Below are 18,514 nucleotides of genomic sequence, written 5' to 3'. Positions count from 1 at the left end.
GAGGAGGGGAGATGATGGCAAACTACTGTAATAGATCGATCAGTTGGGATTATGCTTTGCCTGCTCATTGTTTTTTAAGACGATACAGAAGCAAAAATGGGGAAAAATGGACATCCCTGATCCATTCTCTGAATATATACAGACTCACTACATCATACTACAGCTGGAAATTGTGACTAATTTCACTGCTGATAGGCCAAAGTTACATAAGCAGCCAACTGACTAGTCTAAAAATAGAAACAAACCAAAAAGGGCTAAGTGAAATCTCATTCATTGTGGCTGCCAAACACAAACTCCCAAAACCAGGAGATGAATGATGAATTCATTTTTATCATGCCAGCCACTCCCTCAGAGTGTACATATGTGGAGAATGACTGTAGTATTAGTGTGTTACGTCTTATCATAGGAAATGCAGCACAGGTTCAACACAATTGACTACACGATCGTCAGCATCCAGGGTGGAATCGAACCGCCAACCTTGTGGTTAGTGGACAACCACTCTCAGCAGCTTGTTTTCCATATGTTTTCCAGTCTTTGCAAATATTTAATGCTATACATGCAGCATACTACCGAGTGTGATCTGAAGGTCAGACTGACTCATCCACAACCTTCACCTGCTGGGGCTACAGCTTCATGTTGCCAAGCTGTGTTACATCAGCAAGAAGAGTCTACACTCACACCGGCAGCTTTGTGGTGAGGTGAGGTGTGCCTTAAGATATTCTCACCATGCTAGTATGCTGATGTTTGGGCAGGTATATAGCCTGACCTAACAATCTGAATGTAATTTCTGAGGTTTAAGTTCAAAGAACTGATCCCAAATCTGACTGTAATCTGTCCTTCAAGACAGAGGACTACGTCTATCAGTCCAGAGGGTGCTCCTACTGAATCGTAGGTGGGAATACACCCAAAACAGCACCTGACCTGATGCAACCAACCATCCGGCGTTGGTGACTTCAGGCTCCTCTTGATGTTACACCCTGAAGATCAATAAACTAAAGCCTTAAAAGCCCCCCTCTACACAGGGATTGTGTTAAGACGACCCCCTTTCTTGTGTGACAACCTTTGTACCTTGAGCAGTGAGGCAGAATCAAGGTGCTTGACATGGCAATATGACATGAGCTAAATCCAGTTACTTCTGTTTACATCAGAGCAGACCCTGCAGAGAGTTTTTCCCTTTTTCCCAATGTGTGAGAAGAAAAAGACATCGACAGCTTTTCAATGTCTGACAAGCATCTTATAGCGGAAGAACAAATAAAGAAATGTGGCATAAAATGGTGAGCAGTGTTAATTTTGTTGACGAATCATTTTCGTCATAGTTTTCGTTAACAACCTTTTTTTGCTGATAAAAATGAGACGATAACTAAATAAAAACTAACGCACGGTGCCAAAAACGAAGACGAAATGTATTGACACTTTCGTCAACGAATAAAAACGAGATGAAATTATTGATTGAGACGAGATCCAATCAGAGCAAATTTTGTTTGTGGAAGGGAGGGACAAATCAGGAGATGGCGGCAGAGAGCCAATCAGAAGTGGTCTCTCTGCGTAAGGACGTTACCCCGCGATGCTGGAAGAAGGCGTACTCATGCACGGTAACACAACACAGGAGAAGAACAGACACACGGACACGTTTGATGTCAAGACAAACAAGACGGTCCAAACCGTGCGGAGCGACTATCAGCGGTAAAAACACAACAAACGTGAAGCGACATTTGCAGACGAGTCATCTTAACTTCCGCTCAAAGATACACGTGACAAAATCTATAAATGAAGACACCGCTGCTGATGGTTTTACAGCATGTGCACTGTTTCTAAGTTGTCACTGAAGTATTTTGCTGTAGTTATGGAGGATTCATGAAGAAGGTCATGACTGAACAGTGTATTCAGGGAGAGCAGCTCACTGTTCACTGGTTCTTTTGTGAAAAGATCATAGCAATTAAATAAAGAGGTGTTTGTTTCAAATAACGTTAAAGCTGTGCCTGTTTTTATTGCACTTCAAACCTTAATTATTTCATGAAAAAATATATATCATAGAATTTTAGTCGACTAAATCTGCTGTGGATTTAGTCGACTAAAATTCTTTTATATTTAGTCGACTAAAACTAGACTAAAAGTTAAAAAATGTTGATGACTAAAATGTGACTAAAATCAAATGACATTTTAGTCACAAGACTAAAATAAAAACTAAATCAGAAATTGCTGCCAAAATTAACACTGATGGTGAGAATGCAATTATATTTACTTGACAGCTGAAAGGGTTAACACCGTTTCTTGCTCAGTCTCACTCCACCACTGGCTTGTTTGCTATAGTTTGCCCCTTTTTTGTTTTTTGCTTTAGACCATCTGACAATAAACTACATGAGGCTCTGCTGTGAAAGGCCAGAGTCAGCTGTTTTCAAGCTAGAGGAGGATGATAAATCCTCTGAAGCTTAAACAAAACTTACAAGTGGAACTATTTAAATGTTTAAAAAAAAAAAAAAAAAAAAGCTTTTCCAAGCTTGGGTGTGGAATCTAGAGGGAGTTCCCGCTAAAGGAAATGTGCAAGAGGGGAAGGATAAAAGAAGGAAAGACAGACAGAGAGGTACAGTGGGGTTGAGGAAGACATGAAGGTCTGCTCTGGGAGGAGTGCAGCTGGCTTTACACGGACGGAAGGAGTTCAGGATGGAGGAGCTCTGGGGAGCATCCAGGCCACATCTGCACATCTCTCCTTCTCCTCACTCCATGTCTTCAATTTTCAGCTCGCACCTTCTTTTGTTCCACCCAGAGCCTGACTTTCTGTACCGCTAACTCGCCTTCCTCTAACTATTTTCCTCATCCGTGTCTTTCTCCCTCTCATTCCCTTTCACTCTCTCCCATTAATCAGCCTTTACTTATGGTGTGGTGCGGAGCATGCAGAGGGCTTCCAGCCCATATGGAAGCAATCAGGAACAAACAGGGAGGAACAGCAGAGGCCCCACGGACAAGAGAAAGTCCCCATTTAACCACTGTCTGCAGGTATTGTACCGCAGTGTGTGGCATTACAGTAAATTAAAACATTTCAAAGTGGGCTCAGGAGGCTCAAACAGTTATTTAAATGGTATTAATACACATTACATGAAACACGCAATGCAAAAAATTTAAAATTAGCAATTTGAAAAGGGGATTTCTGACTACAGCATAGAGCTGTAACAGAGCATGCACACAACACGGACGTGCACATGTTTACAACTGATTTACACTACTGCACACCTCACATGCATATATATACACATATATATACATGTATATATATACATATACATATACATATACATATATATACATATACATATACATATATATATATACATATATATATATATATATATATATATATATATACACACATGTATATATATGTGTATATATATATATATATGTATATGTATATATATATATATATATATATATATATATGTATATGTATATATATGTGTATATGTATATATATGTATATATATATATACACTCAACAAAAATATAAACGCAACACTTTTGTTTTTGCTCCCATGTTTCATGAGATGGACTTGAAGATCTAAACTTCATTCCAGATACACAATATTACCATTCCTCTCAAACATTGTTCACAAATCTGTCTAAATGTGTGATAGTGAGCACTTCTGCTTTGCTGAGATAATCCATCCCACCTCACAGGTGTGCCACATCAAGATGCTGATCTGACATCATGATTAGTGCACAGGTGTACCTCAAACTGCCCACAATAAAAGGCCACCCTGAAATGTGCAGTTTTGTCTCACAGCAAAATGCCACAGATGCCACAAGCATTGAGGGAGCGTGCAATTGGCATGCTGACAGCAGGAATGTCAACCAGATCTGTTGCTCGTGCATTGAATGTTCATTTCTCCACCATAAGCCGTCTCCAAAGGCGTTTCAGAGAATATGGCAGTACATCCAACCGGCCTCACAACCGCAGACCACGAGTAACCACACCAGCCCAGGACCTCCACATCCAGCAGGTTCACCTCCGAGATCGTCTGAGACCAGCCACTCAGACAGCTGCTGAAACAATTGGTTTGCATAACCAAACAATTTCTGCACAAACTGTCAGAAACCGTCTCAGGGAAGCTCAACTGCATGCTCGTCGTCCTCATCGGGGTCTTAACCTGACTCCAGATCGTCGCCGTAACAGACTTGAGTGGGCAAATGCTCACATTCGATGGCGTCTAGCACGTTGGAGAGGTGTTCTCTTCACGGATGAATCTCGGTTTACATTGTTCAGGGCAGATGGCAGACAGCGTGTGTGGCGTCGTGTGGGTGAGCGCTTTGCTGATGTCAATGTTGTGGATCGAGTGGCCCATGGTGGTGGTGGGGTCATGGTATGGGCAGGCATCTGTTATGGACGAAGAACACAGGTGCATTTTATTGATGGCATTTTGAATGCACAGAGATACCGTGATGAGATCCTGAGGCCCATTGTTGTGCCATACATCCATGAACATCACCTCATGTTTCAGCAAGATAATGCACGGCCCCATGTTGCAAGGATCTGTACACAATTCTTGGAAGCTGAAAATGTCCCAGTTCTTGCATGGCCAGCATACTCACCGGACATGTCACCCATTGAACATGTTTGGGATGTGCTTGACCGGCGTATACGACAGCGTGCACCAGTTCCCACTAATATCCAGCAACTTCGCACAGCCATTGAAGAGGAGTGGACCAACATTCCACAGGCCACAATAGACAATCTGATAAACTCTATGCGAAGAAGAGGTGTTGCACTGCATGAGGCAAATGGTGGTCACACCAGATACTGACTGGTTCTGAGTCCCCAGAACGCCAATAAAGCAGAAACAAAATGCACATTTCAGGGTGGCCTTTTATTGTGGGCAGTTTAAGGTACACCTGTGCACTAATCATGATGTCAGATCAGCATCTTGATGTGGCACACCTGTGAGGTGGGATGGATTATCTCAGCAAAGCAGAAGTGCTCACTATCACACATTTAGACAGATTTGTGAACAATGTTTGAGAGGAATGGTAATATTGTGTATCTGGAATGAAGTTTAGATCTTCAAGTCCATCTCATGAAACATGGGAGCAAAAACAAAAGTGTTGCGTTTATATTTTTGTTGAGTGTATATGTGTATATATATATATACGTATATACATATATATATATACATATATACATATATATATACATATGTACGTATATATGTATATATGTATATATATATATATATGTGTATATATATATATATATATATATATACACACATATATATATATACATATATACATATATATATACACATATACATATATATATATATATATATATATATATATATATATATATATATGTATATATATATATATGTATATATATATATATATATATATATATATATATATATATATATATACACATACACACACACACACAGAACATGGTGGAGCCATGAGAAAATACCCTCTACTCACAAGTGTGAGTCATCGTCTCTAGCAGATGGTGGGAGAGAATGAGATGCAGCAGGAGAGGACCAGTGTGTGGCATGATAGCAGTAAAAACACCTGAGGTGTGACAAAGAAGCCATCACCACTAGTGGCTATATATAACCCGGCAGATCCCACAGTGACAGAGTGAGAGAGAAAGTGTGTGTGTGTGTGTGTGTGGCAGGTAGAGACACACACACACACACACACACACACACACACACAGGCCCTTCAGCCAGAAATGGAGCCATGATTGCCGGTTCTATTTCTGCGAGCAAAGGTCACCGTCTGGCCTATAACTTCAGCGGGATTCAATAAAGAGTTATACTTGTCATTTATATTTGGTACAGTGCTTTACCAGTCAGTGTCTCAAAGGGCTTCACAACACCCACACCGGAAAACTGAAATGACAGCATATTACATTATATTACCAATGAGGACCTGGAGAAAAAGCTTATTTAAGGACAACAGGGCATTTATGTCAGGTTTGTACTAAAGAAAGTCATTGATGTATTAAAATTTTACATTGATAATGAGCAAACTAATTAATTTAATGAGTAGAAAATGTGTTAATAGTGTCTTTAAAATGTATTTAGTTATCAGACTGAACCATGCCCCACGTGATGTGTTCATGGGCCTTTGGAAAGTTCTGTTTTTACTATTTTTGGCCATGATGCATGGTGTAATTTTGGCTTTACAGTGACGGTAACAAACGTTAATGTTTTGTCTTTCACCTTTAGAGCCTAACATTAAAGCAGTTGCTCCCTAATTATTTCCTAGTCACCTAATTCAGGTCATTACGATGTAAAGAATTATTGCCAACTAATTACCTGGACCATAGACTGGTCTATTCAGACCTGTTTAATGAGTACTCGGGCCCGAAACACAGAATCCTCTTGGATTCAATTAGGCTTAAGCAAGTCACTCACAGAAACCATTAGCTGACTGAAGAAAGATCCCCAGAGGGAAGGATCCACAGGTGCACACCCCCCCCCTTCTCATCTTACATTAATGACTCTGTCCTTTTCAGCTCCATGGTTACTGGCATCATTGTGATCACCCCCTGGAGAGCGGGGTGGGGAAAACCCTCAACAAGTCCGTCTGACCTTTCATTAAATAAAACGGCGCAGTTTGTCAAATGGGTTCACAAACAATGTGAAGAATAGGTGTGGGACATATCTGGCTGACATTTACTGCTGATTTATTGGTTAGAACCATTGACAGTAAAAACTATGGACAGAGCTTCCGTGACGTCACCCGTTTGTTTCTGAAGAGACGTCCTGAGGCTCAGTGGGAGGTTCCAGGACGTTGATGACCGCCGCCATGTTGGCAGCGTCACGTCCGCCAAAACTCCAAATATGGACCAAAAGGGGGAGCACGAGCGGGGTTTAGGGGGGTGGGTGATCATGGAAGCAGGAAACTCACGTTGTGATACGTCAACCGTCTGTCACTCAAGCGGCAACGCCCATAATTATGCCTAATTTTAAGTCCGAATACAATTGAAACTAGTGGGTTGTAAAAAAATTCACCCCCCTACAATTGACACTAGAAGGGAACCTATCATCTGAGACCAGAGTGGTTTTTTGTACCAGGCTGTAAACATGTTCTTTTCTGCTGTGAAGTCGGCCATTTTAACATGGGAGTCTATGGGAAATTACTCGCTTTTGGAGCCAGCCCCCAGCAGTTGCGGCGTGAATTACACGTTTTGACACTTCCGCATGGGCTTCAAGTCTGAGCCCCGAAGGTTGCCGCTTGGTTAGAACGCAGCAAGAAAAGAGCAGGGATACGGAGTTGCCTTGATAAAGCAACTCTTTGGCTACTGTGCTCAAAATAAGGGAAGAGTGGAAAGCAAATGAATAAGACTAAGATGAAAAAGAGGGGGAAAAAAAATCGCACAAAAATGACGAAAGAAATATGAATTAATGGGATTCATAAATGTGTGCAAGCATTTCTTTCACATATTGCCACAGCCGACAACCCTGTGAGCTCAGCAGGCACCAGCTTTTTTTTTTGTGTTTGTTGACATATGTGTTGGGTCACTGTGCATGATAATGACACATTCTCGCACACACACACACACACACACACACACAATTCCAATGGTGTCGTTTGCAGGGTGTTCCCATGGTTCAGAGTGCAGCCTATGTGTTAACTGGGGGCCTGGCACATTTTTACAAGAGTCCAATCACATTCCCATTCACACTAGAGACAGGAAACACATTGACAGCAGAGCAAGGTCTGGACTGGACTGAGCAGCAAGCAGCTTTCACTCCTCGCCTATAACCATGGAAACCAACAATTGAAGCCTTCAGATGCATGACTGTATCGGTCTGTTTAAGCCACAGTTGGACCGGGGTTATGGTTGAATGCTTTGGAAGTGTGTAAAAATACCTGTTAGGGTGTTTTTTACATTACTCAACATTCACAAAAGAAAGGGCCGATTGTCCCTTGTAGGTAACTCCACGTCACAAGTGGACATGTTTTCTTATTTTTGCTGGGTTTAAAAGGTCAAATTAGAAACACGGATAACACTGTACACACTAGGGTTTAACTATGGACAACTCCTAATATATTTTATGCCAATGAAATATCATTTCCCTTGCTAAGAAAACACAACTGCTGAATTGTATTCCTTTAAAGAGAACGCCATGTAAACACAAGAGCCCACAAAAATGTTCTCTGACATTTGAGCAACCTGCATCAATTATTAATCAACATCTCCTTGTTTAATATTAGCTTACAGCTGCTGAATGTAGAAGTTAGCGATGTAGCTAGCTGTATCCTTACCGAGCCCTCAGGGGAGACATGCTGGGCATACATGCATGAGAAGGTAAAATCCAACAGAGAGCCGACTCAGACAAGAAACAACATTCTCTCACTGCCAGAAAGTCTGATCCGAAAGCTGAAACTGTCAAAAGACAGAACTTGATTTTCTGCATGATAACACAGCATGGGAATTTGGAATGTGGGTTTTAAAAAATAAAGATCCAAGACTAACATTTGTTAGTGTTCTGCCATTCAGTTGGATGTGACTAAGATCTATGAAACTGGAACCTTTCTGACTACTGCAGTCACAATCAACCACGCTCATGAGACAGTAAGTGAGCAGCACCAGAAACACACATGGTTTGTACAGACTGAGCACAACACGAGCAGGACTTTGTGATGGGGGGTTGATGAGGAAACACGTTAGAAGAACCTGCTTTAATGACTCTCTTACAGCTGGTACATACCGGTGGATTTCCATTTTGGAAGCCAGTACACATCGCTGACTGAGGATGAAGCTGGATGCTTTGGACTGTGGACCAGATGACTGGATCTGCATGGCTCCACACAGCCTGCTAGCAGCTGCCTCCCCTACTTTCCTGCTGAAGTAACCCAGCCAGCCCTGCTCGTCACTTCTCCCCACCAGCCCCCTCTCCCTATAGCTTCCTCTCTTTCACTCGTTAGCAGTTAAGTAATCTCTCTGCTTTCTCTCCCTCCCTACCAAACAGCTTTCTTCATTACCCAAAAGGTGAATGCCAGCCACCACTTCCCACGCCGAGCCTCCCTCCCCCTCTCCTCCTCAGAGCCCCCGTGTTAGGGTGATTCCTTCCTTATTCATACGCGCGATGTCTACGAGTCGGCCAGCAAGGGAGCCATCAGCCAGCTGTGTTTTTCCCATGGCAGCGGCACCAGCGACCGAAAACACACGGAGCAGTCCTGGCTGTTCGCCGCCGTAGCGACATCAGGGGTATCCAGGCAACAGGCTCCTGCTCCTGCACAGCCCGCTCTCGCGCTCTCTGGGCTCTGTGACGGAGGCTGCTGTGAGGAAATCACCACGCTAGTATCAAGCAGCCCAGAACAGCTCAACTCAAGAGGGTGCAAGTAGGAGGAGGAGGGGGATATCCCTTTTCTTCTCTTGCTCTCTGTCCCTTCTCTTTCTCTTACCTTGCTACATCTATTTCATTCCTATTGTCTCTCTCTTCTATCTAGCCCTCTTTCATATGCCTCCTCCCTTTTTCCTCCCGCCCAGCTCCGCTCCGCTTTTATCTTGTGCGACTCTCCACGCGCTCGCACTCTCCAGTCCTTCCCATACACCCACCCAACTCCTCTCTCTCTCTCTGTCACTCTCTCCAAAATAAATATGCCGAAGAGAGTTGGGAAAGAATAAGCAGCCAGAATTAGGGGTATTCCTGTGGCACTGGAGCAGGGATTAGTCGAGCGTTTCCCAATATCTGACTGATGGGATTCTCCTTTTTCCACATTCACCATCTTAATATGGTGGACCTGTGAAGCACAGCGGTGGACTGGCTCAGTGTGATTACACTGCATTTCATCCTTATTCTTTCCATTTCAGCTGTAATCAGTTAGACATTGTGCAGAATAATGTCATGCATCAGAGCACTGAAAATGCACAATGAACAGCGTCAATAATGAACTCAAGTCTCACAAGGCTGCGTTCACGAGTGCTCCATGTGAAATCCAAAGCATTTCTAGGTGATATCTTTTTATAGAGCCTGAAACAGGGATTATACATGGAGGGAGGGTATTTTTAGCCCATATTTTGGGCTTTTCCGCTGTGCTGCAACTGCTTTTATTGGTATGTGCCAACTTTTATGGTTACCAGGGAGCGAGTTCATCATTTCCTCTGCTGTACACATGTTAAAAAAAAAAGTCTGCACACCAGATCAGAGGATCTGGGGTCATGTTTGTGTTTGTCATCACAGCAAACAGGGTAGGTACAGCAGAACTGTAATAAAGACACTGACATCTTGACAGGTGCATTTCACCCAACCTATTGATAGACACAAATATAAAAACTGATAAATGTTATGAGGCTAACAAAGTGTGCATAACCTAATAAGTATGTGCAGGTACTCATCAATAACATAGTTATAATCCTTTACAAGGCAGCCATAATAAATAAGACAGCTTTCTTATACAGTTTCCTCCTCTCCCGTCTTGTCCAATAATGAAACAATGCTGTTCATTTCAGTTTCAATTTGCATGTCGCTTCCTCTGCAGCTGTCACTGACAAAGGACCAACTTGTTGAACACATGTTTTTTTTTTTCCCAGGGCTTGAATTAAACTTGTGATTCACCCTAAAGGCGACAAACTAATTCAAGTGTGGAAGTAATTACTACAAGTGTTGAAAAATAAAGTTGTTTTTTTTCTCCCCCTCCATTGGACAGCTGACATGAAAGCGCTGTGAAATCAACCACTATAAAGCAAAGCATTTCTATCAGCACGTGCAAGGGCTGACATGTGCTGTGCTGTGCTGTGCTGTGCTTTCGGGGTAGGGCAGAGAATACAGAAAACATACTGACACACAGAGACAGGGCTGCGAGCGGAGGTTGTACCAATCTCTCTGAGGTCAGAACAACAAAGGCTGCTGGAAAGATATATATTCATGCCTTTGTGCAGCACATTACGTTGATGCTGAAACAACAGCGTGAAAAGGAGAAGTTTAAAACACAATACTGAGTGACACCTAACACATGCAGGCATGCTCTGTTATTGCTTAAATGATCAGTAATGGGTGCACAAAGGTAAAAAAAACTGTTCTGCAGCAGTGGAAGGTCGCCTCGTTTGAATAGGTTTGAACCCTTCTGATGTATTCTTCTTTACCTAAAAATAAATGATACAATTACTGTGGCACGGAGCTGCCACACTAATGGATACCTCTATTAAATGGTCTTTTAAAATTCGGGGAGAGGCAGCATATACTCCGAGAACACGGGCCGTGACAGATGAAAGGTCTACAACGAGAGCAGTTTGTCACACTGAAGTTAAGCACACAGTCGAAAGCTGTCTAAACACTGAGCACATCAGGAGCTATTACAATCAATTAGAGAGAGAGAGAAAGATCGGGAGGGACGAGGAGGAAAATGAGAGAGCAGTGTGAGGCACCTGTAATAAGAGGCTGCTTCTTTTAGCAGCACAGATGATGCGAGGGAGGAGAGGAGGGAGAAGAGGGGAGAAAAGGAGAGACAGAAGGAGGGAGAAAGACACACTCAGTCATCAGTTATTTCCATCCTAATGTCCATGATAAATGCATAAGTGCGTTTTTGGTCAAAGCTTAAAAACGGGAACACTTCATTTATTCATAGTCACAGATTGAGTTTTGTAACCTTGAACACACAAGCAGCACGCTAAGGTGAGCTGATATCCCCTCCTTATAGGTTGATTATCAGTCACTCAGAATATTAAGCCAGGCTTCAGTGCTACAAGGATTTTACAAGGTGAGAGGAATAGGTGGAGACAGGATGGATGGAAAAAGGTTCCGGTTAAGAGAAACAAAGGCAGCAGGGAGATGAAAGAGAGCTGCACGTATTTTCTCCCCCTGAGGCCTGGTGCCATTTCAGTGTGTGTCACTGCAGGAGGCTGCAGGCCACAGGTGGCTCAAATGCCACGTTTACACACACACAGAGTTCATAAACCACAAGCTGTCACTTTTTTGTAGATTTAAAGCATTTGTAAATACTTTACAAAACAGTGTGACAAACTGGAGAAAAATTAAGCGGACAGTAAACAACTGCAATTCCCCGTTTGGCCACTTGAGCCTGGCTTAGCAAGGCAATGTTTAAAATCAAGCTGCAGCCTTTGGGGCTCAAACTTGAAGCCCATGCGGAAGTGTCAAATCTTGTAGTTCATGCTGCAACCACTGGGGGCTGGCTCCAGAAACGAGTCATTTCCTATAGACTCCCATGTTAAAATGGCCGACTTCACAGCAGAAATGAACATTTTACCGCCTGGTACAAAAAACATTCTGGTCTCAAATGATAGGTTCCCTTCTAGTGTCGTTTTTAATTATATTCTGACTTAAAATTAGGCATAATTATGGGCGTTGCCGCTTGAGCGACAGACGGTTGACGTATCACAGCGCGAGTTTCCACAAGCTTCCACGATCGCCCGCCCCCCTAAACTCCGCTCGTGCTCCCCCTCTTTGTCCATATTTGGAGTTTTGGCAGACAGGACGCTGCCAACATGGCGGCGGTCAGCACATCCCGGAGCCTCCCACAGAGCCTCAAAACGGCTTTTCAGAAACAAACGGGTGACGTCACGGAAGCTCTGTCCATAGGTTTTACTGTCAATGGTTTAAATGTGCTTCTCCCTTGTTTAATTCCCTATATTAGAGCTTAATGTTGCGCTAATTAAGGAAGTGACAGGTGAAGATGGTTACATCCTCCGCTGTTGTTTTGCTTGCAGTCTAACAATAACTAGCAGTGATAGGACACAAAAAGAGTGAAATAAGCATATTACATTGAAATACTTTCTGTCTCTCTCTCTGTCATCACCCTGTTACATCAATGAAGCAGGCCTCCAGCCGAGTCCCAATGTGGGGACAATAATTCACCGTCAGCCCTCCTCTTTAATTAAACTCTACAAACAGCCTACACTTCTTACTGTGTGTGTGTGTGTGTGGTGCTGAGAGAAGCAAATGACATCACCAGGCTGGTCAGCAGTACTTTTTGCTAAAGCAGGCAAGAAAAAAAAAAAAAAACATCGCTGACTACAAAGAAGGAAAGAGAGAACACTTATCTTAAATTTGAACATCCACACTGGCCAAACTGTGTGTATTATTATCATGATTTACAGTTTTGACAGACTGTACAACAACAATCTGTGACATTGTACTTTGTTGGACACTTCTGCCCTCACACACTGAGCTGAGATCTGAGCTGGATGTTTCATACCGACCTCCACCACAGAGATGATCAGCTGACAGCAAGGTCACAAACCGTCAGCTGCTGTCCTTGGAACAGACAGTGAAGCACTGTTTACTTTGCATCATTTACAAAAAGAGCGTGAACCCACAACACACCACTTCTGCTGCGACACAGACATGTACATTTCTCAGGGGACATGATCATATCAAGTGGCAGACAGGTGTTCCAAGATGGCTAGGGAGGCGTGTCCATCAGACAGCACCGGTTCTATTATAACAATGGCACATTTCATCATCAACAAAGACATCCTGACAATATGTGATAGAGTTACTGCTCTCCAACAACATGCTGGGTGTAAGAACAGACAGACGGCTTCTTATTACTGCATACATGGCAAAAAATAAAATACAAAATACAGCAGAAAAAAAAGCAGCCTTTGTCCTTTCATAACTCCCATGGGATGTTTTCAGGTACACTGAAATGCTCATGGATCATTTCACATGAGAGCTAAACAAGACGGGAAAACCTGAAACAGATATTGTTCAGCAGAAGCTGGCATGCTGCATTGGCAATTTATCAGAACCTGTATTCATCTGCAGCCTGATCCCAGGTGCAAGGTGTGCAGCAAAACCAGACTTACAGAAAGTAATCTGATAAAAATCCTCAAAACGTATATGATGTCCTTCAGGCACTTATGCAAAGCAATGTTTTACATCAGTAGCAGTGACTTCATGTCAGCCAGCAGGCGTGTCCGTGCTGCATGAGGTGTGAGAAAGGACCAACAGTAAGGTGCCATTTCTGATTGTCTCCCGTTTCAGTTCTCAAGAATCTCGTTCTTTCACAATGCTTTTATAAGTAGAGGGATTTTCAGATTGTAAAAATGTCATTGTGTTTTCTCTGCCAACAAAAAGCACAAATCTTAAGGTGGACTGGTTGAGACATCCACACAGTCTGTTGTGGATTGTCAAAGAGTGAGCATTTTAACAACTTCTCCTCACAATAACATGCCCAGGCTAAAAAGACTCTGCTTATTCACAGCCTTTAAACGGCATGTTGAAAGCATAAAAACTCTTGAGTGTCTCTTTAAGTGTCTCTGTACAGCCTGTGCTTTCCAGGAGAATGTAGAAGGATGTCTATATTTTCAGGCCCTTAACAGTGTAAAATGGCACAGATGAGAATTTTGCCTTATAAATATATTTGATGCTTTAAAAAGGATCTTTTCCTAAAAGAACTAGTTTAAACACTGAAGTGACACTCATCATTCACGAAGCAAAGTTAAAGCCACAATGGTTGCACCTGTCAGCTTCTTACAGTGGACTTTTGTGTACATCAGTGCAGTGGCGTAGGAAGCATTAAAAATGTGGGGGGGGACACCTTCTGTGGGTGGGTGGTGAAAAAAAGTACATCAGTATATTATGAAATATAATATAATAATATAAAGTAGTTGCGATTTCCTGTGGATTTTAACAGGTTGTTAAACTATTTTACCTACAGAAGTAAACACTTAATGACTATTTCAGAGACAGATTCAACAAAAACTCGGTGACAAACAGAAACTAATTCCAAGTGAAACAACAGTTTTGTCAAACATACTGGTGCTACTACACTAACAGCCTCCATATCTGAGGCCTTCTCTCATATACAGAGACAAAAAACTGGGAAATCCCATAGAAAAATGAACCAAACTGCTTAATGCAGATAATACTGAAACACTAAAAATGCTAACTTACAAAAAGATGCATGTCTTTATTTTTATTTGCTTATAAAACTGCTAGATTCACAACAAACCTTGTGGATGTGTTTATAATCCCTGTTCATATAATGCTCCACTGTGTCCTGACGGTCCATCACATGTGTTTTATTCTTGCTGATAAGAATAGGAGCAGGTGGCTGTGCACTGACAGGCGAGGCTGAAGCTAGCAGGCTAACAGGGGCTAACCTGGCCTCATTACAATATGGGTTAATGCTGAAAACAACTCTAACTCTCCGTGTCTTTGTTAGAATCTCCTCATGTCCATTGTGTGTGGGGAGGGAGCAGAAAAGGCAACAACATGTCATCAGACAAATAAAACCGTCTACTGTAACTGAAAGTAAACAGCAGCTTCCTCCCAACGTTTCTAAGTTGATTTAACATCAATCTAACGTCACCTGGGGCCATGTGACAAACAGTCAGGCTTCAGCATGAGCTGGACTTTGTGGGATGACACTGACGTTACCTCCTCCAGCTTCGACCAGCACCGACGGTTCTCTTTACGGTGTTTTACACTCGCTCGAAGAAAGCCACTGGCTTTGTTAGGTCCATTACTATAGTAACGGTATTGCAGCGCTGTGGTAACCAGGAAAACATGGAGTGGATTCCAGCGGTGAGGTTATTCTCTTATGAACCAAGTGGAACGGAGTTTTTCACGAGCAATCGAAACAGCGTTAGGTGGAGTTTCCTACTCACTAAATGTGGGGGGGTCCAAACGGGCCGTTTTAAAATGTGGGGGGGACACGTCCCCCTCTGATATAATGGTAGCGACGCCTATGCATCAGTGCCATGGCCTGACTGCCACCGAACCATCTTGGAAATCCATGACCATCTGTGGTTTCTAGTGTGAGTGAAAATCGGCCAAATGTGCGGTTCTTGTGTAAAGATGTAGGTTTCTGTATGAGGTGAGTTCAGTCATGGTTGTTCCTGCAGTGGAATCAGAAACAGCAAGCCTAACAATTCATCAATATTGGTTCTTTAAACCTTTAATGAAATCTCCATTAAAGGCCTTGGAGTGCACAGAAACACCACAGATCTCTCTGTGGGACAGGAGAATAACTCGGTGCTGTCATCTGACCTGCGCCGCTTCTGTTGTCCAGTGTGGACAATGATGTCATTGTTGCTGGGTGAACTCACGCTGCTGGGGACAAGCCCGGCGGCAGGTGACACACACACACAGAGAGAGTCAAAACGACTTACTTATGAGGAACAGGATGCAATAATTCAGCCACATTACTTCCACTTTTGATATTCATTGTTAACTCCTGACAAGGAGGTAAAGAATAACACATCACATAAAGTGGGGATAAAATAAGTTGGCAAGCAACTCAGCAGCATGTCCTCCACAGCACTCACACATACCAGACAGCAGATGCTGAATTTGCAAACTACCGTTGCAGAGACATCACAAACACACTCTTTTAAAACAACCCAGAGGAGCGGGGGGGTAGAGCAAGCCTGCAAAGAGCTTTTTCGTATGTTTCTTCTGCTGCACAAACCCTTTAGGAAACGTAACAGCAGTTCCAGAGGCAGCAAAGGAGAAAAGTGCCCCGTCACCTCCTGGAAAGACGAATCCTATCCTGTAACCGAGCTAGAGACTTCCTCTGATTGGACTCTGAGGAGTTTAACAGCCACTGCAGTTCTATAAATATAAAAGCATCTGATCTGGCAAGAGAGGCTTTTTTAGACAGGGGGGGCTCTGTATAATGAATTAAAGGTGGATGGCGCTAAAAGCTAAAGCAAGTTCTTCATCTGAGCATGAAGAGAGGCCACAGAGATGAACCACAGTCCAGATAGACAGGTACAAAGGTAGGCAGGCGGGTAAATCCTCAAACATAAGCCTCCGCTTTGAAGCCCTCAGTATGATAAACCTGCCTTAGAGACGATAATACTAAAGGTCGGAGAAGGTACACATGATTAAGCCTCATTTATTTATGTGACCTGAAGCAATATTTTACCCCTAAATCCTACAACAGCTTCACTGCTCCTCATCCACTTGCTGACACTTACGAGTCACGAGTCATCTTGGCGTCGGTGAATCCGGCACCTCCACCTATGAGAAAATCTGTTGCTGGAAGAGTCTGGTTTTATCAAGTGTCCACTTTCTCCACAAGCTGACTGACGGAGCAGCTGCTTGGCTGGCTGGAAGGAAGACCGACTGACCGAGTGAGTGCGGAGAGGGGGGAACGTAAAACCGGCGTTTAGACGGACAGTGACAGTGGAGAGGCACTTAAACCAACCACAAGGCCTGCAGGAAACACCCCCGCCCTGCTCCTCCCCCTCACCCCCCCCCCCCACACATACTCCCACACCCACACTCGCTCACCTCTTTGGAGCCTGGGCTAAATGTGGAGCAGCTGGGTGGGCTTATGTATAGGGGGGCAATGAGTCTACAGTTGGGGGTCAAGATAATCACTCTCCACAGTCTGAAAATAGATATTGTGGCACCGCACACGTCACATGGGTTTACTCAATCAAATACAGATGTTAACATCTGTTATCAAATCAGAACTGAGTTCGATTAGTTCAACGTTGGCCTGAAAAATGACAGTAATTCGGTGATGTTACACACAGTTCGCAGTAAGCAAGGCTGTCATTTATCAGATAAGTAGTTGCACCAGCAAGCGTTTGAAGATGCATGATGCAAAGAAGCGCAATGATGTTCACTGAGGCAAAGGAGAATAAAAGGACAAAAAGGAGAAAGAAATGTTCGAAACCAAAGAACCAAAGTCAAACAATATATATATCAAAAAGCTCAAGTAAAGGTTTTAAATGGTTTTTTTTGTGTCCCTAAAAAAAGCATAAGTATTGATTCAGCCTTTAGCATTAGACATACAGTCCATCCATTGTACATACAGTACAGCCAGTGTACAGATCATGTAAAATGAGCTGAATCAATGAGTGGTGCATTTGCAACCAATATGCCAACAGATTATTGACATGTCTGAAGTTCATTTCACTAAATGGGGAGATGTCAGAAATTGTCAATATATCTAGGAGGTGCATTTTTTCCACATTATTGTGGTAATTACAACGTTTAGCAATATGACATGAAGGTAACAGTAGAAGATTGGTACTGTTATTAGTAGTATCTGAACTTCAGAAGTCCACTTTCATGACAGGTATGGATCTTCTCAGCTTTGAATTACTGTATCCTGTTCTGTTTGTGGTCTGGCTACACATAAGTATGGGGCTGATCTGAAACCCACAGGATCAATGGAACTGCAGGAATAGAAATGCAACAGTGGGCTGTCCTGCTTCCCACAGGGAGAGGAAAAACACGGTCTGAGAACACAAGTCTAAGGTGTGCCGGGTCAATATAAAGTCCATCCATGATGCTTAATTTGAGTTCAATGCACAGAGCATGAGTGGAATCTGCATCACCTGAGAAAAGGCAAACACAGGCATCAGTGAGATAAGGCTCAGTCACACACGGCCTTGGCCCTGATAAGCTCTGACCATCACTGAGGTGGAAGGTGAAACGTATCTGGTGTCTCTCTTCCGCACAAACCAGGAGCTGGTCATGTTTACTGGCGTGACCCCCGCTGCTACAGTATGTCAGCTCTTAAATAGCTTGGGTAGTCTGCAGATTCCTCAAACTTCTGTCGCCAAAGACTCAAATAGATTCAGCAC

The 18,514-nt window shown here is 43.0% G+C and overlaps 1 protein-coding gene across 4 annotated transcripts in view; it reads right to left on the bottom strand.

Moving 5' to 3' along the window:
• The window catches only part of enah (ENAH actin regulator), a 70,179-nt gene extending 53,097 nt beyond the window's left edge, over positions 1-17,082 (bottom strand). For 2 of the 4 annotated variants that reach the window (XR_003669618.1, XM_028397654.1), the window contains exon 1: positions 16,892-17,082. Coding sequence is in view for 3 of the 4 variants with exons in the window: in XM_028397654.1 (XP_028253455.1) it covers positions 16,892-16,905 (14 nt within the window). In the remaining variant the exon portion in view is untranslated. The remainder of the gene's footprint in view (positions 1-16,891) is intronic. The other 2 variants (XM_028397655.1, XM_028397656.1) reach the window with 2 other exon arrangements.
• Between the last annotated feature and the right edge of the window lie 1,432 nt (positions 17,083-18,514).

The sequence above is a fragment of the Parambassis ranga genome, chromosome 24 (genome assembly GCF_900634625.1).
Source record: "Parambassis ranga chromosome 24, fParRan2.1, whole genome shotgun sequence".
Lineage (NCBI taxonomy): Eukaryota > Metazoa > Chordata > Actinopteri > Ambassidae > Parambassis > Parambassis ranga.
This window is presented reverse-complemented; position numbering and strand designations above follow the sequence as displayed.